At 38.3% G+C, this 27,358-nt stretch overlaps 1 protein-coding gene across 7 annotated transcripts in view; it reads left to right on the top strand.

Moving 5' to 3' along the window:
* The window catches only part of itchb (itchy E3 ubiquitin protein ligase b), an 85,590-nt gene that overhangs the window by 11,155 nt on the left and 47,077 nt on the right, over window positions 1–27,358 (top strand). For 4 of the 7 annotated variants that reach the window (XR_015522561.1, XR_015522563.1, XM_087304970.1 and 1 more), the window contains exons 2-9: window positions 8,398–8,488; window positions 12,762–12,903; window positions 17,566–17,690; window positions 18,970–19,113; window positions 19,189–19,234; window positions 22,810–22,982; window positions 24,963–25,158; window positions 25,584–25,679. Coding sequence is in view for 3 of the 7 variants with exons in the window: in XM_087304970.1 (XP_087161096.1) it covers window positions 8,419–8,488; window positions 12,762–12,903; window positions 17,566–17,690; window positions 18,970–19,113; window positions 19,189–19,234; window positions 22,810–22,982; window positions 24,963–25,158; window positions 25,584–25,679 (992 nt within the window). In the remaining 4 variants the exon portion in view is untranslated. 7 annotated transcript variants of the gene reach the window in all.

Raw genomic sequence — 27,358 nt, 5'->3', positions numbered from 1 at the left:
CTGTGTGAATGTTTACAGCATTTCTTTTGAACACAGAACTACAGTGTACACAGTAGTATTTTCAACACAACATCTGCCTGTTTTCATATTCATTCCATGTCATGGTAATTCAGCTGTAAAATCATTTGATTTTTGGCTTAGAGTGAAATATCAGACAATACATGTTAAAGGGCCATGAAACCCCCTCGTTTCAGCAGGGTGTTTTCACACCTCTACTTTGGAAAAAGTCAGAAAAGTGGGTGTGTCCAGCTCTGTTTAGGGGGGAGTGTCGGAGGAAGAAAAGAGGCTTGGTGTGGGAGTGTCTATTTGGGCGCGCTGAGTTTCAGAGTTAAAACACACAACCACAGCGGACAATGTGACTGTGTTTACATGGACATCTGTAGTCGAATTATTTGCCAAATTATTAAATGGTGGACTTTAACTGCAGTTTGGCTCTTTCATTCAGGGAATTCATTCATGTCCCTCCCGACAAACGAGATATTTGATTCGAGGAGCTGCTCTAAGCGTGTATTTTCATGCAATGTTTGATACCGCACGGCGAATGAGAGAAAAAAACCTCAGCATTTCCCGGAAACTTAGATGCACACGGCAGGTAGTGTCAGAAAGCCGCGTGTGTTATTCCGGTCACAAAATCCAACACGAGGTTATAGTTTGGTTGTAACTGTTAGTGCTAACTTGTTTACACTCGGTGCAATAGTTTGTTTGATACGAATAAAATACGAACTGAATAAACAAAGAGCACTGGTCGCTCACTTACCAAATCTGTAGAGACAGGACAATCACCAGCAACTAGAGCCGCGACTTTATTAAGAGGAGACTACAAGCGAATCCAGATCTCAGCGTTTGCAGATGAGAACAGCTCTCAGGTAAACAATAATCCTCCTTAGACACGTAAGTTATTGATGTCGAGCGTCGCGTACACTGTTAATCCACACGTGACTCCAGCTGAGCTCTCACAGAGAGAAAATGAAAACAAAACTTCACTGCAGCAAACTATAAAAGCAACACTTCACGCTTGTTTTGCCAACACAACGTGGCGTCTCTGTCGTCTAAACACTGTGACAGTAATGAATATTAATGAAGTTGCACAATAGAGCGCACTGATTGGTTTGAACCAAGTCTTACTCATGCATTAATGCAGCACACTGTAAGACGTAATAAGACACACTCTGGCTCAGACGTCCAGTCTGCACGCTGGAATACACGCTATTATCTCATGACCGTGACGCAGCTTCAAAAATTCGTTTCAAACCGGAAGTACGAATTTGCTTAAAATAACGCAAAAACAACCAATTTACACTTTTTAGTAATATATAGGTGTCCTAATAGTGTTTTTAGCAGTGTGGGACACATATACGACTGTCAACAGCTCTAAACATGTGTTCTGGTGTTTCGTGACCCTTTAATAAAAGTCACTTTTTCAAGCTTCCGTGTGACACAAATTAGTTAATTGCGGAATACAACACTCTAAAAAACGTTGGGTTATTTATTTAACCCAGTGGTTGAGTTAAAAATATTTGGTGCTTTGTTAGGTTATTTTAAACCTTTATTGGGTTATTTATTTAATAACTCAAGCAATTAGGTTAAATTATTTGAATTTTAACCGTCAACTGATTGAACTGACGCAGGACAGCTGTATTTATTTGCATACGTGATGATGGTTTTGCGCTCTAAAATTTATGTAAGCTCTAACACAGTAAGTTAATGTTATTTTATAATCAAATTGCCTCTCCATGTCGTGTTTTTTTTTTTATATCCGTTTCACCTGGAGTTTTAATTATTGATGATACAAGCATTCGCGCTTCATAGCTGATCTATATGCGGATAAAAACGCTTTTTCTACCTCCGTGTCCATCTCTACAGCGGTTTTGGAGGAAATGATACACGTATTTGTGATATTTCGCCGTCATTTTTACCTTTAGGACCCAGTGGAGACATCAAACGAGTCGCGTCCAGTCTTGGTTAAGGTAGGCTATGTTGTCTTAAAAAACACTGTCCTTTCGTTAGGAAACTATACTGTAACATCTAAATAGTTAACTAATATTATTAGCTAAATAGACAAAATGAATGACAAAGACCTTTATGAAAGCTTAAATTGAAAGAGATTAAAATGAATAAATAATTAAATAAAATACATGGTTGTTTGTTGGATTTTGGAAAGACAAACTACAGTTGAACTTTTGGTTTTAGTTTCTTTATGACCTTAAAAATAGTTATAGTTCTGCTTTTAGGAATGATTTTCTTAACATATTCTTGCACTTCCCCTCCAAAAAAAATCTGCCAACTCACTTTGTAATGATTTATTATTTCCTAATGTAGCGGCACACTAGAAAAACATGAATATTGCAATGTCAGTTTCTCCAGTATAAGCCATATTGCATGCTCCAAAAAGTTGTTTTTAACACAATTACTCTTTCAAAAGTCCTAAATCATCATAAAAACTGGTGTAATCAGCATCTATAATGATTCATTGTTTCTAAATAGAGATATTTTATGACAGGGTGTAGACGATGATTTGTATGGAGAGACTTTAAATGAAATATTTTTAAATATGAATCCTTTCAGGATTGTGCATTTATTTATTTTTACCAAAAGTAAACTGTTTTAGTTCATCTTATCTATATTGTAATGTCTGCTTTTTATCTTATGTGTTATTTATTGATGTTGTTGACTTTATTGTAAACTTGATCCTTTTTTTTGCCATGACATAGCCAGAGAAGCTGATATTGCAATTAACTCTGAAATATCCATCGCAGGATGTTGTTATTTTTCAATATGTCGCTATATTACAAGCAGTCAAAATAAGATGCGACATCTTTTTTTACTCAATGAATTAAGCAATTTTTAACTACTTAATGTAATTTTATTTGTAACCCTGCTTAAAAGGTATAAAATAACTCAAATAACATAAAAACATTTATTTATTTTAAGTAAGAGGGAGAAATCAGTAGATTGATTCATTACCAAAACTGATTTTCAGTTGAAAACTCATGTAGGGCGGCATGGTGGCTCAGTGGTGAGCACTGTCGCCTCACAGCAAGTAGGTGGCTGGTTCGAGTCCCGGCTGAGCCAGTTGGGGTTCCTGAGTGGAGTTTGCATGTTCTCCCCGTGTTAGCGTGGGTTTCCCTTGGGTGCTCCGGTTTCTCCCACAGTCCAAACACATGTGCTATAGGAGAATTGATTAACTAAATTGAGTGTGTGTGAGTTTGTATCGGTGTTTCCCAGTGCAGGGTAGCAACTGGAAGGGCATTCACTGCAGAAAACATACTGGATATATTTTCTGTATGCTGGATAAGTGTTCAGAAAACATAAAAATAAGTGAAACTCATTTTAATATACAAAAAGGTTTCTTTTTTTCCTTATGTATTTAACAAAATTGTAATAATTAAATTTTATCTTCGTATGTTTGTTGTTATTATAAATGTTGTAATTAAAAAAATAAATATTTTTATTTAGTGAACATTTTAGATTTAAAACTGACTACAAGAGAGCCTAAGATTAAACCCATATATGTTTATATTTTAACTAAATTGCACTTTATTTCAAAAAGTATATTACAAAAAATATTTTCAATGAATTTCAAGAATTATTAAATTCAATTAATTAATTGTATGACAGAGGGAAATTGTAATAAAAGCAATAATATTGGTATAACACAGGGGTGTCCACACTCGGTCCTGGAGGACCGGTGTTCTGGAGAGTTTAGCTCCAACCCTAATCAAACACACCCGAACAAGCTAATCAAGCTCTTATTAGGTATACTAGAAACTTCCAGACAGGTATGTTTAAGCAAGCCGGAGCTAAAGTCAGCAGGACACCGGCCCTCCAGGACCGACTTTTGACACCCCTGGCATAACAGGTACAAATCAGGATTGAAAAAGGTCTGATACAATCTCACTAAGACCTAATAATATTTGTTTTGTTTTTCTGCAATTACCATTGATTTTGGTGTATTCCAAACTCCAGCGTGTAGGATTTTAAAGAAATTTCAGCTGGATAGATTGATCCAGACACATTTTCAGGATAAAAATATTGTTAATATTAGTAATATGCATACTTTCTTTCCCCTTCTATCAGCTTTTTAAATATTAATAACAAACACATCAAAACAAACTGGCAGACAATCCACAATTTTAACCATCCTGAAGAAGAGAAGAACATTCGAATAAATAAATATACACTTAAATATATTATTATTAGTTTTATTAATAATATTAGGACAATTAGGACCTATAATAAACTCAAAATACTGCTTAAAGATGCATTTGCTTTCTGTTTTTGTCTATTTTTGTTCAGATTTTTTCCCAAACATACGACTAATACAAGTAACCATTTTTGACGAATATTTATATTTATAAGTGTAAATATTTACATTTACCACACAATGGTGAATAGCTTAAGTTATACTTTATATACATAATTATGAAACAAAATCACAACTTTATAATCTCTCCATCCATCTGACAGATAGTCCCCAAACTCACACCATTGGAGACGGAAGTTAAGTCATGGCTCCCGAACAGTTATTATTAGTGTTGTTAATAATATTAATAAAAAATACATAAATGCATAACATAAAAATCAATTGGGACATATAATAAACTTAAAACACTACTTAAAAATATATTTGCTTTTTGTTTTTGTCTATTTTTGTTTACATTTTTCCTCTTTTTCCAAACGTGTCTATATCTGCTGAATAAGCTCTAATTACAGCACAGCTCCATAGTAAATGTGTGTAATCTCCTACTTACACTTTACATTTAACACATAGAGGTAAATTACGTGAATTATACGTAATTATGAAACAAACTCACAACTTTATGATCTCTCCCTCCGTCTGCCAGATATCCCCGCCCCCAAAGTCAGAAGTTGTCAAGTCATGGCTCTCGAAACAAAACACTCTTGTGTTTTAAAACTCTTGAGGAAGTGTCAAACCTACAAATGATTAACTCGCAGAGACTGAACATTAAACTGATTCAGCGCTCATCAGCAGACACAAGCCGTCAGTCTGGATCCTCTCGCTGTCTGAGTGACGTTCAGTTTAATATTCGTTTATCATCTATTCAATTCAAGCTTATTTGCATGGCACTGTTCACAATGATTACTATTTAAATTACATTGCAATCAAAACCTCTAAGTGTGTGTGTGGGTTAGGGTTATAATAATAATAATAATAATAATAATAATAATAATAAAAATAATAATTTCTTACATTTTATAGCACTTTTCTGGACACTCAAATCGCTTTACACATTTTTGAGGGGAATCTCCTCATTCATCTAACACCAGTGTGCAGCATCCACCTAGATGAAGTGACGGCAGACATATTTCACCAGACCGCACACCACACACCAGCTGATTGGTGGAGAAGAAACAGAGTGATGAAGCCAATTATATTATGGGGTTGGTTAGGAGGCCAGTGGGCAAATTTGGCCAGGATGCCGGGGTTAAACCTCTACTCTTTTTCAAAGGATGTCCAAGGATTTTTTTTAACGATCAGTCTCGGTTTAACGTCTCATTTGAAAACAATAAACATACTATATAAACATACAGAGAGATTAAATGAAAGAATAACAAAACACTTAAATAAAAGCAATAAACACTCCCATATATGTTCATATTGCAGATACAGTTGAAATCAGAATTATTAGCCTTCCTGTATATTTTTTCCCCAATTTCTGTTTAACGGAGAGAAGATTTTTTTCAACACATTTTTAAACATACTAGTTTTAATAACTCATTTCTAGGGCCAGACAGAATTTGCGGACGTTTTTTGCTATTTCTGCAGAGAATTTTGCTACAAATGTGTGGATTTATGCGTAATTATTTTGGAAGTGTCATAACTAAAACCTTAATATATGAACTAAAAAATAATATATTTTTAACTTTAATGTTTAAAGTGCAAATCTAATTAGATCCACTTTATTTGGTAAACAAAGCAAGTCTCTCATATAATATCTCTACTGAAAGACAGAAAATATGACTGTACAAACTGCATTGTACATAAATCAGATGAACATTTTCACATTAGTCAATAATAATACTGTAATTAATTTAAAAACTGAATAAATATAGATTTACACACATTTACACAAGTAAATATACAGAATTAATCATGGGCAAAAAATCTGAGGAATTGTACAGAAAATTTAATTCCATGTGGGCCTATAATTTCTAATAACTGATTTATTTTATCTTTGCCATGATGACAGTAAATAATATTAGACTAGATATTCTTCAAGACACTTCTATACAGCTTAAAGTAACATTTAAAGGCTTAACTAGGTTAGGTATGTTACGTACTAGGCAGGTTAGGGTAATTAGGCAAGTAATTGTATAATGATGGTTTGTTCTCTAGACTATCGAAAAAATATTTAGCTTAAGGGGCTAATAATTTTGTCCCTAAAATGGTGTTTAAAAATGTTAAAACTGCTTTTATTCTAGCTGAAATAAAACCAATAAGACTTTCTCCAGAAAAACATTATTTGGGAAATATTTAAAAAACAAACAAAAAAAAAAAAAAATTAAAAGGGAGGGTAATAATTCAACTTTAACTGATTTATTTTATCTTTGCCATGATGACAGCACATAATATTAGACTAGATATTCTTCAAGACACTAGTATTCAGCTAAAAGTGACGTTTAAAGGCTTAACTAGGTTAATTAAGGTAAAGTTAGAATAAATAGGCAGGTCATTGTAAAACATTGGTTTGTTCTGTAGCTAATACAAAACAAGTATTGCTTAAGGGGGCTAATAATATTGACCTTAAAATGGGTTAAAAATAATCAAAAGAAAGTCTTAATTCAAAAAATAAGACTTTCTCCAGAAGAAAAAATTATATAGGAAATGCTGTGAAAAAAAATCCTTGCTCTGCTAAACATCATTTGGGAAATATATATATAAAAAAGAATAAAAAGTAACAGGGAACAGGACGTTTTGAACTCTATATAATACATTTGTAATGAATAATCTCTCACCTGGAAGATTATGGGAAGCTTGGTGTTCCTTTTTAAAAAATTTTATTGAGCTGATACTTAAATACAAGTGAGTACACGACATGTGAAATATATTTATTTATTCATTTATTTTCGGATAGAATAAAAGAAGTTTTACATTTTTACAAAATCCTTTTAAAGTCAACATTATTACCCCTTTTAAGTTTTTTTTTCTGGATAGTCTACAGAACAAAACTATCGGTTTACAATAACTTGCCTAATTACACTAACCTGCCTAGTTAACCTAATTAACCTAGTTAAGCCTTTAAATGTTGCTTTAAGCTGTATAGAAGAGTCTTAAAGAATATCTAGTCAAATATTTACTGTGATCATGACAAAGATAAAATAAATCAGTTATTAGAGATGAGTTATTAAAACTATTATGATTAGAAATGTTTTAAAAAAATCTTCAGTCCGTTAAACAGAAATTGGGGGGAACAATAAACAGGGGGGCTAATTATTCTGACTTCAAGTGTGCATGTGTGCGTGTATGCGTGTGTGCGTGTGTATGTATGTGTGTATGTATGTGTGTATATATGCGTGTGTGTGTGTATATGCTGGATAATAATGGAATGCAGTTATGTAAACAACCGTAAAGCTTGGTGTTTCTGTAGTTTTTTTCTTTCAGTTGTCGTCAGCATCAGTGTTTCCCCAGGCATCGGCGACACACGATCAGCCATGAATAATTAACTCACAGATCAGCTCCAGTGAAAGTTTCTCCTCAGTTCGGTTGTGATGTCACTGAACAGAAGTTATCAAGCAGCTGAAATCTGGCAGCTCTTTTACAAGATAACAACACTGTCATGACTGAGAATAGCTGCGTTTCCATCCACTTTTGTGTGTGTGTGTATATATATTTATATATATATATATATATATATATATATATATATATACATACATATATACACAGTTGGAGTCAAAATCACTTGCTCTCCTGTTAAATTGTAATTCTTTACAAATATTTCCCAAGTGCTGCTTAATGCGGAAGATTTTTTTTTTCAACACATTTCTAAGCAATAGCTTTAATAAATAATTACTCAAAATAAGCAGGCAACATATTTTCAGATCTAATTAAGTGTAATGCAGACAAATAAAAGGTGCAAACATTTAATCTTTAAAACACTATGAAAGAGTGAACACCTCAGCAGATATTCTGATTGGCTGATTTCCCGCCATTAGTGTAGCAAAGCAGCAACTCTGGGGGGGAGGGCGGGGCTAAAGATATTACTTCCCCATCTGATTGGTCAAATGTAAATAAACAACGTTTGCGTAAAATGTCATTTATGAAACACATCTGTGATATGCTTATTCCATATGCTATTATTGGGATAAGGATACTTAAGTGATGTATTGTGCAGCTGTAATGCTCATGTCTTATGTTGTGTGTGTTGTGTGCAGGAGTCAGCGTAGCCGCATGTCATGGCCTGCAGTGTTGCTAAAGCAGCTCCTGCTAATGGCTTCCCAATGAAGGCTCAGCTGCAGATCATGGGTGAGTTTGCGTTCTCGATTAATCTGATCTAACTGACTTTCTCATCAGATGTCATCTACAGATTACAGGGCTGATGGATTACATTCAGTCAGACGATTTAATTCATTGCTAATTTATATGAATTGCATTATATTTTGATCCATTATTAATTGGATATCAATATTTCATCTACAATTTGAGTTTTGTAGGTGTGGAATTCAGCATTTAATATTAAGGCTGGTTACTGAAACTCTGCAGCTTGGGTATATTACTGAAATACACATTTAGACTACATTTAAATAGATTTTTAAACTTAATTTGTACTTTTATTTTAAATAATAATCACTGTAACAACAAATCACTAATATGTGCATTCAATATGAAGGACTTTACTTAAAAAAACACTGTAACTGCTTCAGTGTAATGGTTTTACTCAGATTTTCTTAATAAATACATTTATTTTTTCAGCTTTATTTACAATAATACAAATATTGTTATAGTGACTCTGTTAAGGGACTGCAGGTGAAAAATACACACTTGGCACACTGTTTTTTGTATTACTGTGCATTGTCCCTGTCAAATAAATGGCATAGAAGGCATTACGGTGGTGCAGTGCGTAGCACGATCGCCTCACTGCCATAAGGTCGCTGGTTTGATCCCAGGCTTGGTCAATTGGCATTTCTGTGTGAACTTAGCATGTTCTCCCCGTGTTGGAGTGGGTTTCCTTCGGGTGCTCCGGTTTCCCCCACAAGTCCAAAGACATGTGATATAGATGGATTGGGTAGTCTAAATTGTCCGTAGTGTATTTGAATGAGTGTGTATGGTGTTTCCCAGTAATGGGTTGCTGCTGGAAGGGCATCTGCTGCGTAAAACATGAGCTGGATAAGTTGGCGGTTCATTCTGCTGTGGCGACCCCAGAATAATAAAAGAACTAAGCTGAAAAGAAAATGAATTAATAAATGATAAATGAAATACACTCTAAAAAATATTGTTTAGACCAAACAAACAAAATTAATGCAATAGTTTGCATTAATATATTGAAGTTACGACAACATCCAACAAAATGAAGTTCAGACAACAAACTCTATTATGTTAGCCAAATCTTTTCCTCTTCAATCAGAGGCATTTTACATAGCAAAACCTTTAAATCTTTAAGTTGAGTACTCAAATTTTTTTATTTTAATGTTTTTTATTTTAAAATTGAAAACAAGTCCAGTGTTATGTAATTAATTACATGCACATTTTCAAGTTTAGAACCTCAACTAAATTAAGTAGCCGAAATTGTTAAAACTTTTTGTTTGTTTTCAGATTTAATGTTTATGCTTGTAAGAAATACATTTTAACAACAACATTTTTGTTTTTCTGTAGTTTTTTATTTGTATTTAACCACAGGTTTTCATTGTTTTACAAAACAAAAACATGTACTGTCCCATATTATCAGTATAAAAAAATAACAAAAAAACATCAGTGTGTGGACTTAAAAAAAACAAAACAACTCCATTAGTGTGGGTTATCAACCCAATTTCTTTAGTTTGCTACAAGTTAAATATTGTTTTAAAGTAACTGACAGATATATTTACCTTTAAATTAGCTGCTTTTTTAATTGATGTAATTATCAATATTTTCCTGTTTTAAAAACTTAATAAAATTATTCTGGTAATTTAAAAGTTTTAATCTTATTAGCATTTTAGAATTGTTTAAGTTACAAAAATTTATTAAACTATGTAGTGGTAACAGACCTCTTGAGTTATTTTTTAGAGTGTAGAAGTAATATAGTAATTGAGTAGTGTACAATAACAGTAACACTGGACAAAGCTGCATTTTTGTTTTGTTTTTTCTTTTAAATTTAAAAGTTTTACTAATAATAATTAAAAATATTCCTTGTTTTTTTTTTAAGTAGCAATTCAATTAAAGTAGCATTTACATTATTTTAAAATATATTTAATAAACTAAACAAATATTTGTTTTAAATAGTGATTGATTTCTTCTTTAGTTTAAACAGACATGATGGCTCAGTGGTTAGCACTTTGGCCTCACAGCAAGAAGGTCACTGGTTCAAGTCTCAGCTGGGTCAGTTGGCATTTCTGTGTCGAGTTTGCATGTTCTCCCCTTGTTGACGTGGGTTTCCTCTGGGTGCTCTGGTTTCCCCCACAGTCCAAAATAGAGAACTGTACGGGACTAAATTTTGAATCCCGCTCCAGCCAGGTTTTAGTCCAAACCCGACCGCTCCCGCTTATATTCATCACTTGTTGTCCAGCCGCGCCCGTCAGCGGAAACGGGAGAACAAAACCGAAAACCACCCAGCTATACAGAGTCCCGGCAGCCTATAACATGCTGTCTGTATAAACACACACACACATAAGCACCAAGCAAGTGACACACAGACTGACAGCATCACACTCTCTCTCATTCACACACACACACACACGCACACACACATAGACAGCAACAAACAACTTAAACACAGCATCATGCTCTCTCATTCACACACATACATACGTGTGCTCGCTCACTCGGGAGTCGGGAGCGATATTGTTAGACCGCCCGCTCCCATCCAAAATACACCAGTTACCGACCGCTCCCGCGCTTTATATTGAAACTTATTCCCGTGCCGCTAGAAATCTGGTCGGGTCTTGCGGTACAGCCACTGGAATGCAGACCTCTAGTTCAAACACACGCGCTATAGGTGAATCGAATAAGCTAAACTGGCTGTCGTGTATAAGTATTTGTGTGTGAATGATAGTGTATGGGTGTTTCCCATTACTGGGTTGCTGCTGAAATGGCATCCGCTGCGTAAAACATATTCTGGAATAGTTGGCGGTTCATTCCACTGTTGCGACCCCTGATTAATAAAGGGACTAAGCCGAAAAGAAAATGTTGTATGCATGTTTTTTTTTCATTCATTCATTTTCTTTTCAGCTTAGTCCCTTTATCAATCAGTGGTCGCCACAGCGGAATGAACCGCCAACTTATCCAGCACGTGTTTCAAGCAGTGAATGCCCTTCCTGCTGCAATCCGTCACTGGGAAACACCCATACACTCTCATTCACACACATACACTACGGACAATTTAGCCTACCCAATTCACCTATATCACGTGTTTGGATTGTGGAGGAATGTTTTTTTTATTATTATTGTTTAATACAACTTATAGAGTCCGGCAATTAGTCAATTATCAAATTGAAGCAATAGATTGACGTTTCTCTGCAGTCTCCATCACTCATGTAACAATATGCCAATGTGTGCATCTTACATTTACCTGATTTATAAGGAGATGTGTTGTTATTTTGGTTTTTGTTCATTCACCTGTACTCCGGCTTCAACAAGCTTTAGGGTGCTTTCACATCTGTAGTTCGCTTCATTTGGTCCGGACCAAGGGTATTAAATGATACATTGTTGCATCTTCTGCCGTCTTTGGGCCGTTTTCACACCACACTGCTGGCTTTGGTCCGAACCAGTTGAAACGAACCAAAATGCGGTCATCTGACAAAATCCACATCTCTCATTGGCCAGATGTTGTTGAACATATTTCCTAAACTGCTTATTGATTGGTCAGAATTAATGTGCGGTAAAATGCCTTTGAACTCCCGCAAGTAAACAAAACCTTTGACTGTGGAGGGACGACTGCGCTGACTGATTGTGTCCCTGCTTTATACAAACTATACATTTCGAGAATGAAGCGCGGCCGCGGCTGTAAAAAATGTTTTAATGCATCGCTCGTCACTTCAGGAGGAGGTGTGAATTAATTTAGCTAAACTGCGACATGGTCATCTTGCGGAAATATTACCAACGATCCATCAGGTAATGTTATTCTCTCTCTCTCTCTCTCTGTTGGTAAAGCGCTGTCAACAAATATTTTTCCTCCATATCCCATAATGCACAGCGCATCGGCCTACGGCAGCTAAATTTGTCCAAAAGGCGCAGTACTTTTTGCGGTTGGACCTGTTGTAGTACGGATCATATTCTTACCACTAACGAACCGCTCCAGGGTTCGTTTGAAAGCGTACCGAGACCACCTCTTCAAGCAGGTCTCGGTACGCTTATTCGGTCAGCTTTTGCTGCGCACTCGAGTACGATTGCTGCATTCACACCTGCCCAAACGAACCGCACCAAAAGGGGAAACGAACTCTAGTGCCATTCAATCCAACTAAATAAGGCAGGTGTGAAAGCACCCTTAATTTCTCCAGTTAAGATATATTGAGTGTGAAGTGAATTGAGTTGCGAGCGTCTTCATCAGTGTGTATGCAATGGTGTGTTGATGTTGAGTGTTTGTGTGTGTTCTCCATGTTTGCAGTGATTTCTGCCAAACTCAAGGAAAACAAGAAGAACTGGTTCGGTCCGAGTCCGTATGTGGAGGTGTGTGTGGATGGCCAGTCGAAGAAGACGGAGAAATGCAACAACACACACTCGCCCAAGTGGAAGCAGTCGTTCGCAGTGTGAGTGTGGTTCACTTTCAGACCTTTGTATGCGTGTGTACGGTTGCAAATGTGTGCGTGCATGCGTGTGCCTGCATATGGTTGTGCATATGCATATGTATGTACGTGTGCGAATGTGTGTTTCCATGTGTATGTGCTTTTGCGAATGTGTTGGTGTGTGTGAGTGAGTACAGTTGTGAATGTGTGTGCGTGGTTGCAAATGTGTGCATGTATGCAAAGTTTCAAATGTGTGTATGTGCGAGTGCAAATGTGTGTGTTTGTGTGTGTGTGTGCGCGTGCAAGTGTGTGTGTGTTTGCATACGATTGCGAATTTGTGTGAATGTGCGTATGTGCTTGTAGGAATGTGTGTGCGTGTGCAGATGTGTGGGTGTTTGTGTATGTGTGTGTATACGGTTGCAAATTTGTGTATGTGTGTGCTAGCGTGCATACGGTTTTGAATACGTGTGTGTGCGCATGTAAATATGTGTGTGTGGTTGCGAACGCGTGTGTGTGTGCGTGCGTGTGTGTGTGTATGTGTGTTTGCAAATGTGTATGTGCGTGTGCAAATATGTGTGCGTGCGATTGTTAGTGTGTGCTTATGTGCATGTGTGGGTGTGTGTGTGTGTGTGTGTGTGCATACGGTTGCGAATGTATATTTGTGTGTGCATGTGTGCATACGGTTTCAAATGTGTGCGTATGTGCGAGTGTGTTGGTGAAATGTGTGAGTGTGCGTGCATACAGTTGCGACTGTATGGTTTTGCAGGAGTGTGCATATACGAATATGTGTGTGCGCATGTGCATGTGTGAATGTGTGTGTGCGTACGAACATTCGGTTACGAATGTGTGCATGCATGCATACAGTTTCAGATGTGTACATATGAGTGAGTGTGTTTGTGAATGTGTGTTTGCAAATATGTGGGTGTGCATGCGTGTATATGGTTGTGAATGTGTGCGTGTGTATGTGAGCGTGCAATTGTGTGGGTGTGTTCGTGTGCGTGTAAGTGTGTGTTTGACCGGAAAGCAGCTCTAACTCCTCCAGTTCCACATTCCCCTTCACCAGTGTGTTTTCCTGCAGTTCAGTTCTCCATCAGCCTCTTTTTTTCTTCACCTGAAGCCATTGTTAACAAACAATCAGTCTTGACCACATCACAAGTCTATTATTAGGGCTGTTTGCCAAGTCAGATCTTTTCTTTGTGTGTTTTCAGACATAAAATGAATAGTTAATAACAGATTTTAAATAAAACAGAAAATAGATCTTTCATTCACATTATTTTTATTTATGTCAGGGCTCAACAATAAGGACTGCCCGGTGGCCCAGGGTCAGCGTGATAGCTTGGGACAGTAGACAGGATCATTACTGGCCCGGTTGGGACAGTGCTGCCTTGTCTCTAACATTTAATTAGTCAGTGACTATTTGTCAATTGCATGCATTTTTAGTTTTGCTTTTAAGTCTTTAAACACTACCTACTTTGTGATATCGTAAACACCATATTGCTTTCCGGTTCCTCTTCTCAGATTTGGGGCTCTATTTTGACGGTCCATGCGCAGAACGCAAAACGCAGGGCGCAAACGCTTTCAGGGCGTGTCAGAACGAGTTTTTGCTAATTTAAGGACGGGAAAACCTGCTTTGCGTCATGGCGCATGGTCTAAAAGGGTTGAGTTTATTTTCTTAATGAGTTATAGGTGTGTTTTGAGAATAAACCAATTAGAGTCTCATCTCCCATTTCCTTTAAGAGCCAGCTGCGTCGCGCCAAGAGCGCATTCGCTATTTACAGGACGCAAAGTAAGTCTAAGTGGAAAAAATTAGCATTTCACTAGCAAACAGTTCACAGTTTTTTTAACAGAAAACTGTTAAACAGAGCATCTACTGCGTGACAATGAGAGATAAAGGATCTACTTTGACATTCGCTCTCGTGAATAGGGAAACCTTCACGCACAGACATCAATTAGTCTATAAATAAATACTTTTGTTTGTTAAGCGCAAATATTAGTTTCAAAACTATTTCTAAATTCAGTTCTAATTTCCAGGAAACGAATAAATGAACAATAATAACAAAGTGTGCTCAAAAACCTGAGTTATGTCCTAAAACACATGCTGTGCCCCATATGGTCTAAAACCTGACAGGTGGACAAATCTAAGCTTGTTTTTAATAAAACAAATATAAATATGGATATAATAAATAATACTGCTAATAATAATAACATTATACAAAAGCAAATTGTTATGAATGAACTGAAAAAGCCTCCCGAGATGAAGAAGACATAAAAGCAGTGATTTTTCATATTTATGTAGGCTAGAAAATAATATGTTTTGTAATATTTTAATCCTTTATATTTATATTCTATATCTATTCTTATTATATCCTATATATATCCTCAATATTAAATTTTTTCATATGTAAAGATATTTGCCTGTTGCTCTCTTGTGTGTATTAAGCAGTGTGTAAGCGAGGTGCAACTCTGCGCTGGAGTTTAGACCAGGTTAGTTTTGGTCTAATGAAAAATCTATTTTAGTTTCTCAAAATAGCAACGCGCCAGCGGTCCGCCTCAGAACGCCTTCCTTTTTAGACCAGAACGCCTAGGGGCGCACAAATGAGCGCTAATGCATTTGCTATTAAAACAGCGTAGCGCAACGCCTCAAAACCACTCTTGCGCCAAGCTTAAACTACCAAAAGACTATTGCGCCACACTGCGCCGCGTGTATGATAGGGCCCTTGATGTTTTGAGCATGCAATCTTTTTCCGTAACTTGGTAACAACCAATACAGCGAAGAAACGGCAACATTAAATTATAAGGCTAAAAGAAAACGTCTGTTTCTAATGTCTTGCAAGCAGATATTTATGTGTGAACAACACAATAAAAAAATGAAGTCATGTTTTGCACAGTTTGCCGTCAGTTTGACAAGTCAGCCACCAATTGTTAAATAATTTCGAACCGCAATAAAATACCACCACATTTTCCTCTGCTGTTTTTGTTCGCATGACACTTTTTAACAATTTTAAAGTATTGAAATTGTAGAATCACAGATTTTATTTTTGACACATTACTTAAAATATGCGGCTAAAAATAGCTATTAACTTCCATTTATTTATTTATTTTTTTGGGTGGGGCCACACATTTTGGCAGGGCAAGTAAAAATCTGAACCACTGGCCCGATCGGCCCAGTAGAAAAAATCCTTAGTGTTGAACCCTGTAAGTGTTTATTTTTATTTTAGTGTTTTTTTAAATTCGTAAACGCACCAAAAACCTGAAAATTTTACTTAATTATATCATGACATTTGAAGCTGAATGTTTGATTGTATGATTGAGGAGACCGTCAAAAATAGGAAACTGTCAGGAATAGACCATCAAAAATAGGCATAGTGGAAGACGTTTAAGTTAACATTTTGAAGACATTTTGTGTGTTTTCAATTCAACATTGTTTAGCACTTTTACAATTTAGATTGTGTCAGCATCTTCAGACGAAAAGTCATAGTAAATTGAAACAGTGCCAGTTCAGTTTAGCTTAGTTCAGTGTGGTTTAATGGTCACACTTTACAATAAGGTTCATTAGTTAATGATAATTAATGCATTTACTAACATGAACAAACAATGAACAATACATTTACTACAGTATTTGTTCATGTTAGTTAATGTTAGTTTATGAAAATACAGTTGTTCATTGTTAGTTCATGTTAACTCATGGTGCATTAACTAATGTTAACTAGCATGGACTTGGACATTAATAATGCATTAGTAAATGTTCAATTATGATTAATAAATGCTGTACATGTGTTGTTCATGATTAGTTCATGTTAGTGAATGCATTAACTAATGAACCTTATCTTAAAGTGTTACCGGTTTAATAATCACTACTGAGAGTCCAAACATTGAAGAGCAAATCCATTGATGCGCAGCTCTACAGAACCCGAACCAAGCAAGCCAGTGGCGACAGCGGCGAGGGAAAAACTTCACCAATTGGCGAAAGTGAAGAATAAAAAAAACCTTGAGAGAAACCAGGCCCAGTTGGGCATGACCATATCTCCACTGGCCAAACGTCTTGTGCAGAGCTGCAGTCTAGGCACCGAAGGCTGGAAGCTGAACCTCAGCGAAGACTCGTCTGTCCCTGGAGAGTCACTGGAATCAGTCTCATGCTCTCCACTCCTCCATGATCACCAAAGCAGCTGCTCAGGATACGGCCTGGTCCAGAATTATGGAGACTTTGGGATCATCTCCTCTCTGGTCTTGGATCGAATTAGTGATGCTGCATAGTCTGAGAGCCTCATGATGAGCATCCCCAGGTGGAAATAAAGAGAATAATTAGCGTAGCTGCTGTTCATAGTGTATATAAACAAGATGCAGAATCCTGCGTGGAGCACATTTATGTGTCATACTGCTAACTGATGCACTGAGTGTATGCTTTACTAAACAGATAGATCTTTAATCTAGTTTTGAACTGGGAGAGTGTGTCTGAGCCTCGGACATCATCAGGAAGGCTATTCCAGAGTTTAGGAGCCATAAATGAGAAGGCTCGACCTCCTTTAGTAGACTTTGCTATTCTAGGTACTAGCAGAAGCCCTGAGTTTTGAGATCTTAAAGAGCGGGTTGGATATGATGTATGTATGTGTGTAATTATGTGTGCGCATGCATGTGTGTGTGTTTTTTTTTGCTTTTCTGATGTCTCTGCTTGTGTTTGTCGATCAGGATCGTGACTCCATTCAGCAAGCTGATCTTCCGTGTTTGGAGCCACCAGACGCTCAAATCAGACCTTCTGCTGGGCGTGGCCACACTCGACATCAGCGAGACGCTCAAGTCACATGACATGAAAAGTGAGTTTAAGCCCCGCCCACACTAATTGCACTAAAGCCTGGTTTATACTCTTGCGTCAAGTGACCGGCGTAACCCACGGCGCATCCAACGCGCGTAGCTTCACGGGAAGCGTAGCTCCTTCACGGGACTCCACACTTGTAAACGATCGCTCCATAAGGCTCGCACCATTCAGGCGGCTCTCGGTCCCGCCCAGACTCGTCAGCGCTACCAAGCCGACCAATCACAGAGCTTGCGACGTGTAGTTACATTTTCTGAGAGGTGCAAGTCAGCGACACCGATGGCCACGGCGAAGGGCTATGCGTCAGCGCCGTAGCATACGCCGGCGTTTGATGCAGAAGTATAAATCAGCCTTAAAGGGTTCGTTCACTCTGGAATGAAAACTATTAGGTCTTTGCAGTAAATACACAGTTATATATGTGTTTATACCGTATTTGTTAACCTTAAAAATGCATCATGCATACAGAAACCTTGCACTGAGTTCGATGCATGTTCATGAATACTTAATGAAAACACAAAACGGATGTGCTCCTGTCTTTACAAAACATGGAGGAAACAGTGTGTCCGTTAAATTGAGCTGATCCTGAACAGAGACTAGCAGTAAGTCAAATGTCAGACACATACACTATCTGACAAAAGTCTTGTCATCGATCCCAGTTGTAAGAGCAAAAAAAAAATAACTTGACTTCTAGTTGATGGTTTGGAAAAGTGGCAGACGGTTGATTTTCTCAGATGGATCATCTGTTGAGCTGCATCCTGATCATCACCAATACTGCAGAAGACCTACTGGAACCAGCATGGACCAAGATTCTCAGAGAAATCAGTCATGTTTGGTGAAGGAAAAATCATGGTTTGGGGTTACATTCAGTATGGGCGTGTGCGAGAGATCTGCAACATCAACAGCCTGAGGTATCAAGACATTTGTGCTGCCCATTACATTACAAACCGCAGGAGAGGGACAATTCTCCAGCAGGATAGCGCTCCTTCTCATACTTCAGCCTCCACATCAAAACTCCTGAAAGCAAAGAAGGTCAAGGTGCTCCAGGATTGGCCAGCCCAGTCACCAGACATGAACATTATTAAGCATGACTGGCTTAAGATGGAGGAGGAGGCATTGAAGATAAATCCAAAGAATCTTGATGAACTCTATAATTTACATTATATGGCATTTACATCATAATAAGGCATACAAGTCTTGATAGCCAGGGTTTCCTTTAATATCATAGCATGTAATTATATAGTGTTTTATTCTGAGCTTTTCCCGACTCTTGTGTGTTTCAGTCTGTGAGGTGGTGCAGACGCTACAACTGTGCGACAGGGATCAGTCTGACAGCATCGGGGATCTGTCCGTGTGTCTGGACGGCCTGCAGGTGGATCCTGAAATGTTCCAGTCAGCTGAGGCCAGCAACCAGAGTCAGTCGCTCAGTGAGTCTGAAAGACACAGATGGGTTAATAATATACAGTAAAAGATTAAAATTGACTGATAGTTTTGTTTTCCAGATACTTTAAATGGGGAATCTGAGCTCAATGAAGACTCGGGCCGAAGGTATCTCCTCATTCATTAACATTAAATCGTTATTTAAAGTCCTTAATTAACAGTCAAAGTACAAGTGGAAACTAGACAGACTTTCAAGTTGGGTTTAGTTGATAATTTACTGTAATTTAAAGTTTAAACAAGCAAGCAAGCAAACAAACAGATAGTCTGGTTTCTAGGGTGATTAAACATTATGCTAACATGTTATTGCACATTGACAAGCGTGTTTCTAGCATAAATTTTTCAGATTTCCAGTATGCTTGAAGGCATTATTCACCCCCAGAAATGTAAATGAGATCACCTTTTACTTACCATCAAATGGTTTTGGTCATGATTCATCACATTCCTAGCATATTTCTATTTGAAATAGCACATTGCTAACATGAAATAACACATTGGTGACGTGTTTTAAGATGTTGTTAGCATGTGTTATGAGCATAGTTAATTTTTTTTTTAGATTTTTGTTAGTTGCTTGTATTTTTCTAGAATAAATTAACACAGACTGCATGTTTTAGCATGTTGCTAGCATGTTGTCTTAGAATTCAGCAATTTGTAAACATCCCTTTATGGTTTTTGCTAACATTGCTAGCATGAATGGGGTATATGCACACAGACTTTTAATTTCAGTCAGCCAGCCAGCTCCAAAGCTTCTTGTTAATTGTCATCCCATATAAAATCGCCGCGTTTAAGATCTGATTTCTTTAAAACTCAGTGATCTTCACTGCCTGATAGATATATGAAATAAAGTGGGTCTCAAACCAAATAAGAAGCACTGCATTCAATTATATTTTTCTGCACCATGTCTTTTAAAATATGGGAGCAAGTTTTACCCCAGTATTTTCAAAGGAATTTCAATGCTGTAAAAGGAACCTTTTGAAATTGGAAAAAGTCACATGAAGTTCATCCTTGGCTGAAAAACACTGACTGTTAGCCCATTAGCACGCTGTAAAAAATGATATGATCAAAGTCATGATAACAATTTTTTATATTAATTATAGCTTAAATAAAATAAGTTAATCATGTTTCTAACATTTTTTTCCCAAAATATATATATTTTTTTGGGTTTTTGTTTGAACTACAGAACAAAATACATAGTAAACATAAAAAAAAAAAAAAAAAAAAAATATATATATATATATATATATATATATATATATATATATATATATATATATATATATATATATATATATATATATATATATATATATATATATATATATCAGACATACTGTGAAAATCTGCATTTTCACTAGCCACAATTTTGTTATTGGGAAAATATTTTTATATGCATAAATATGACTTTGACATGCTAAAATTACTTGATTTAGATTTTTTTTGTCCACATGCCTTCTTATTCATTTCACGTTTTGTGTGTCGTGTATGAGCACATGGGTCATGGTTTAATGACTTTTCAGAACTCAAAATTAAGGATTTACCTGCTTTATCTCTGACCACACCAAACAATAATTATTTCTTAGCCACAAATTTTAAATGTGTCAAACAAGCTAAATATAGCTGTATACTATACTTTTTATTTAACAAAACATTTCTTTAAAAAAAACAAAGAAAAGCAATTGACTTTTTAAAATTATTATTGTCATGTATCAAAAATATGCACAGTAATCTGTCCTCGCTAAAGGTCTCTCAGATCAGTTAACTACACATAAATGAAGAGTTCATTAAAGCAATGTTGTTGTAAAAAAATGATAATTAAGCCATATGAACAAAAATAACCGTAAGCAAATGAAAGCGGGTGAAAAACATACTGTGTGATAGGGATGATCGCACGGTTAAGGCCAATTAATAATCTGTTCAAAGCGAAAGCAAAAAGACACATTTGGAGCTCTTGAAAGCAGCAACACTGTGTGTGCATAGCATTACTTTTTTGCCTGACTATTTGAAAGAGATCCGATCACAGTTGCGTTCCAGCCACGCATGCTTCAATGAAGGAAACAGGAGCACGCATGCGCTTTAAAAAGTCGCGCGCATCACATCAGCTGTTAGCGCGAGTGGTTATCCTCTCATTTGGTATTCTTCTGCTCGTGCGAATGCAATTTTTTTGTTAGTCGTTCTGTTTCTCCATTCTAAGATCTCATTTGCACGCATGTTGGGTCATTCTTATAGTCGAACCCTGCTTTTAGGAAAACTACAAGTTAAAAATTATTTTCAACCAGCCAAAGTGGCTAGTGGGATTATCTGTCTAACCCGCCAAAGCTGATATCTACCCGTATTTGGCGGGTTGGCGAGTGTTAATGTAAAGCCCTGTAAACACATTTCCTACTGTACGTTGCATTGCTACAACTTTTAAACCCTCATATTACATATGTTCATGTAGTTGTATCTTGGCCAAATGTTCTCCTGTCCTAACAAACCATACATCAATGGAAAGATTATTTATTTATGAGACATAAATCCAATTTTCAAAGAAAAACTGACCTTAATGACTGAAATTATTGTCTAGATCAGCGGTCTCAAACTCGCGGCCCGCGGGCCATTTGCGGCCCTCAGTGCAATATTTTGTGGCCCGCGCTGACCGCTGTACACTGACAGAATCAGCGGAGCGGGGAGAGAGAGCGCTCCCCGCTCCGCTGATTCTATCCGTACACAGCGGTCACTGGCATTCCCCGCCCGCCGTGTAATCAAAGGGGCGGGGATGCCGGTGACGTCACCACGCACCCTGCCCCTTTGTTAGACTCTGTGACAGGCGGGAAGTGTTAGGAGGGAACTCGCGCCGGCCAGAACCAAGGTAAGCTGTTCCCGCCCCTGCCTGCCACTTAGCTACCTATCTGCAGCCTGCATCTTATATATATTATAGGTAGATGCTGCTGGCTGTAACTAGGTAAGTGGCAGGCTAGGATCTATAGGACCTATATACTGCCTGCAGCACCCACCTAACTACCTTTATACAACCTGCACCTACCTATGTACCTATATACAGCCTACTTCAGGTCCTACAACATTAGAGTGTCAGCTCCTCTGGTACAGACTGATGGGACTGGAGTGGGGTGGGGGTGTTTTATTTATACATATATACGCCTTTTTTTTAGGTGAGGGAATGGAAGTTTTGTGTGAGTTCCCCCACTTTTTTCCCTAGGACTTTTTCCTAGGACAACTGCTTCCGCTCTAAAGCCAAATGTGGTTCAGATTTGTGAGAAGAAGCGCTGTCAAGTCTCTGGCAGCAAGGAGTAGGCAAAAGATGCCATGTTCAGAAGAACTGTTCATAATCTTCACTCAATGTTCTATTAATGTTCAGGACACTTCATGTTCAGAAGAAATGATTAAAACTGTTAATAATGACATTTGAGGACTTTTTTTTTGTGAAATCCCTTATGCGGCCCAGCCTCACCCAGACTTTGCCTCCTGCGGCCCCCAGGTAAATTGAGTTTGAGACCCCTGGTCTAGAGTGACAAATAGCAGTGCAAGTTCTCTTACCATTGTTATTGTTCAGATGACTGAAGCAAAAATGTAATAGATTTTTTTGAGGAGTTCCACATGTCTGGAATTATTATTATACGAGTGATTTTGGACTGAAGATTTGGTGCGTTTCCTGATGATTGTGTGTGTGTGTGTGTGTGTGTAAGCAGCAGAGATCCATCTCCTTCAGTGTCAGAGGGTCAGGATCGTCCGGCGGCTCCTAACGGGCGAGTGAATGGCTTGGATTCTCCTTCAGTTTCTGCCAGAAGCTCTCGAGCTCAGAGACCTCCGCGGCCCTCGCGCCCTCCTCCACCCACCCCTCGCAGACCCACATCTTCTCCAGGTTAGACTAGGCTTGTCATCATATCTATATTTCTGGTTGTACGATATATTGCACCAAAACTCATTGAGATAAATTATATTATGGTCATAATTTACAGTAAGGGTTCACGAGTTTGTGTATTTGCTATCATGAAGTAGCAACAAACCATACTCGCACAGGGTTTAATAATCATAGGTCAACATTTATAAATGCATTATTAACATCCAAATTCATGCCAGTTAGCATTAGTTAGTGCACTGAGTTAGCATGAGCTAACAATGAATGTCTTTATTATCATTAACTAATGTTAACAAGCATGAATAAACACTGTATCATTCACTGTTCATGTTAGTAAATGCATTAACATTACATGCATTGTAACTAATACAGCCTGATTGTAAAGTGTTACCAGTATTATTTTCATTTTAAGACCATTTTATGCCACTTATGATTGTTTAATACAAGAATAACAATATAACAGCATCATAACGCAAGTACACACTTACAAAAACACCAAATATTTTACTTTTAAGAATATTTAATTATAATTATAGTCATTTTAACGATTGACTAAGTAGCCATCGGAATAAGAATGTAACAAAACGTTCACTCACCGGCCACTTTATTAGGTACACCTGTCTGACTGCTCGTTAATGCATTTAGGCATATACATATATATGGTCGAGACGATCTGCTGCAGTTCAAAGCGAGCATCAGAATGGGGAAGATTTAAGCGACTTTGAGTGTGGCATGGTTGTTTGTCACAAAAAATTTCAGAAACTCACACACAACCATCTCTAGGGGTTTACAGAGAATGATCTGACAAAGAGGAAATATCCAGTGAGCGGCAGTTCTGTGGGTGCAAATGCCTTGTTGATGCTAGAGGTCAGAGGAGAATGGCCAGACTGGTTTCAGCTGATAGAAAGGCAACAGTAACTCAAATAAGCACTCGTTAATACCGAGCTCTGCAGAAGAGCATCTCTGAACACACAACACGTCCAACCTTGAGGCGGATGGGCTACAGCAGCAGAAGACCACACCGGGTGCCGCTCCTGTCAGCTAAGAACAGGAAACTGAGACTACAATTCACACAGACTCACCAAAACTGGACAATAGAAGATTGGAGAAAAGTTTCCTGCTCTGATGAGTCTCCATTTCTGCTGACACATTCGGATGATCGGCTCAGAATTTGGCCTCAACAACATGAAAGCATGGATCATCCTGCCTTGTATCAGCGGTTCAGGCTGGTGGTGGTGGTGTAATGGTGTGGGGGAGATTTCCTTGGCACACTTTGGGCTCATCAGTACTAATTGAGCATCGTGTCAACGCCACAGCCTACCTGAGTATTGTTCTGACCATGTCCATCCCTTTATGAGGACAGTGTCTCCATCTTCTGATGGCTACTTCCAGCAGGATAACACACCATGTCATAAAGCGTAAATCATCTCAGACTGGTTTCTTGAACATGACAATGAGTTCACTGTACTCAAATGGCCTCCACAGTCACCAGAGCTCAATCCAATAGAGCACAATTCGTCAATATGGAACAAAATCTCTGAGGAATATTTCCAGTACCTTGTTGAATCTATGTCACGAAGGATTAAGGCAGTTCGGAAGTCAAAAGGAGGTCCAACGTGGTACTTGTGTTTCTAATAAAGTGGCCAGTGAGTGTATATCGTAAACAAAAAAATTAAGCGTTAACGCAAAAGGTAACAAAAGCTAGACAAAGCAACATGTTCACATTAGGTGGAAATCAATACTTCATTACAATGTACTTATTGTTTAAATATTGTATATATATATATATTTTGATTCACACATTAAAGTAGTAAGTACATGATAGTTCCCTAATATAAATGTCTGTAATTAAAGAAACTCAACCTGCTTTGGAAGAAGTAAAAAGCAAATTAATAAGGACAGAATGTTAGAATTTAGGTGCACTGTCACTTTAACAGATTTAAAAACATTGCATTGTGGAACTGATGATCTGTTTCTGCGCAGCTTCCTCTACCGGCTCATTTCCAGACGGCAGCGATTCGTCTCGTTCAGACACTCCAGTTCGGAATCCCACAGGGGGAGGAGCCTCTGATTCTAGCCCCGCCCCCACAGTGGAGCAGCCTGGTAGGACAGCCCTTAGTGTAGGCCCCACCCCCAGCAGGATCCCCAGCATGGTGAACGCTGGACCGCTGCCACCCGGGTAAAACATATATATGAGATATAAGAGTCTTGTTTTGAATTCTAATGAATGTATGCTGACAAATGTCTGTCTGTGGGGACCAAAAACACCCACGTGTGTGTGTGTCTGTGTGTGTCTGTGTGTGTCTGTGTGTGTCTGTGTGTGTCTGTGTGTGTCTGTGTGTGTCTGTGTGTGTCTGTGTGTGTGTGTGTGTGTCTGTGTGTCTGTGTGTGTCTGTGTGTGTCTGTGTGTGTCTGTGTGTGTCTGTGTGTGTCTGTGTGTGTCTGTGTGTGTCTGTGTGTGTGTGTGTGTGTGTGTGTGTGTGTGTGTGTCTGTGTGTCTGTGTGTCTGTGTGTCTGTGTGTCTGTGTGTGTCTGTGTGTGTCTGTGTGTCTGTGTGTGTCTGTGTGTGTCTGTGTGTGTCTGTGTGTGTCTGTGTGTGTGTAGTTGGGAGCAGCGTGTGGATCAGAATGGCCGTCTGTACTTTGTTGATCATGTGGAGAAGAGGACGACATGGGAGAGACCAGAGCCACTGCCGTCAGGGTGAGAAACGGAACACACACAAACACTCTAACACTTGGTCATACACACACACACACACACACACACACACACACACACACTCTAACATTTTCACACGCACACTCAAACTCGCACGCGCGCGCGCGCACACTCACAACACTCTCGCACTATCTCTTACACACGCTAACACTTACACTCACTCACACAAACGTACACACTTACACAAACACACTCTCACATACACACTTACACTCGCTCACACAAACACACTCTCAAACACTCAAACTTTCAAACATATTAGTGCACACACACAATCACTCATTTACGCACACACTCACAACACTCTCGCACACACTCTCTCACACACTTGCACACACACATTCTCAAACACTGTAGCGCACACACACATACACTCGCTCACACGTACTCACATTCTCTCTTACAAACGCACACACAAACTCACTCTCACACACACTTACACTCGCTCACACAAACACGCTCAAATTCTCAAATACACTACTGTGCACACACACAATCACTCATTTACGCACACACTCACAACACTCTCGCTCATACACTCTCTCTCACACACTTGCACACACACACTCACACACATTCTCAAACATTCTAGTGCGCGCACACACGCTCACACACACTTACACTCGCTCACCTGTACTCACACTTTTCTCTTAGACTAACACACTCGCTCCCAAACGCACACACTTACTCACTCGCACACACAAACGCACTCTTACACACACTTAAACTTGCTCACACAAACACACGCACTCACTTACTCATACACACAAACGCACTCTCACACACACACACACACTTACACTCGCTCACACAAACACACTCTCAAACACACTCAAATTATCAAACACACTAGTACACACACAATCACTCATTTATGCACACACACTCTCTCACACACTTGCACACACACTCTCAAACACTCTAGTGCACACACACTTACACTCGCTCACACGTACTCACACTCTCTCTTACACTAACACACTCGCTCACCCAAATGCACGCACTTACTCACTCACACACACACACAAACGCACTCTCTCACACGCACACACTTCCACTCGCTCACACAAACACACGCGCTCACTCACTTACACAAAACGCACTCTCACACACGCACTTCCACTTGCTCACACAAACACTCACTAACTCACTTACTCATACACACAAACGCACACACACACACACACACACACTTACACTAGCTCACCCAAACGCACTCAAACACACTCAAATTCTCAAACACACCAGTGCACACACGCAATCACTCATTTATGCACACACTCATAACACACTCGCTCACACACTCGCTCACACACTTGCACACACACACTCTCACACACTTTCTCAAACATTCTAGTGCACACACACTTACACTCGTTCACTCATACTTGCATTCTCTCTTACACACACTAACGCTTACACTCGCTCACACTAACGCATGCACTTACTCATTCACACAAACACACTTTCTCACACACACTTACACTCGCTCACACAAACACATTAGTGCACATACACAATTACTCATTTACACACACACTCACAACACTCTCGCACATACACTTGCACACACACTATCACACACATTCTCAAACACTCTAGTGCACAAACACACACACACACACACTTACACTTGCTCACATGTACTCACACTCTTTCTT

The sequence above is a fragment of the Danio rerio genome, chromosome 23 (genome assembly GCF_052040795.2).
Source record: "Danio rerio strain M-AB ecotype USA chromosome 23, GRCz13ab, whole genome shotgun sequence".
NCBI lineage: Eukaryota > Metazoa > Chordata > Actinopteri > Cypriniformes > Danionidae > Danio > Danio rerio.
The sequence above is the reverse complement of the archived record's forward strand: the minus strand, read 5'-3'. Positions and strand labels throughout refer to the sequence as shown.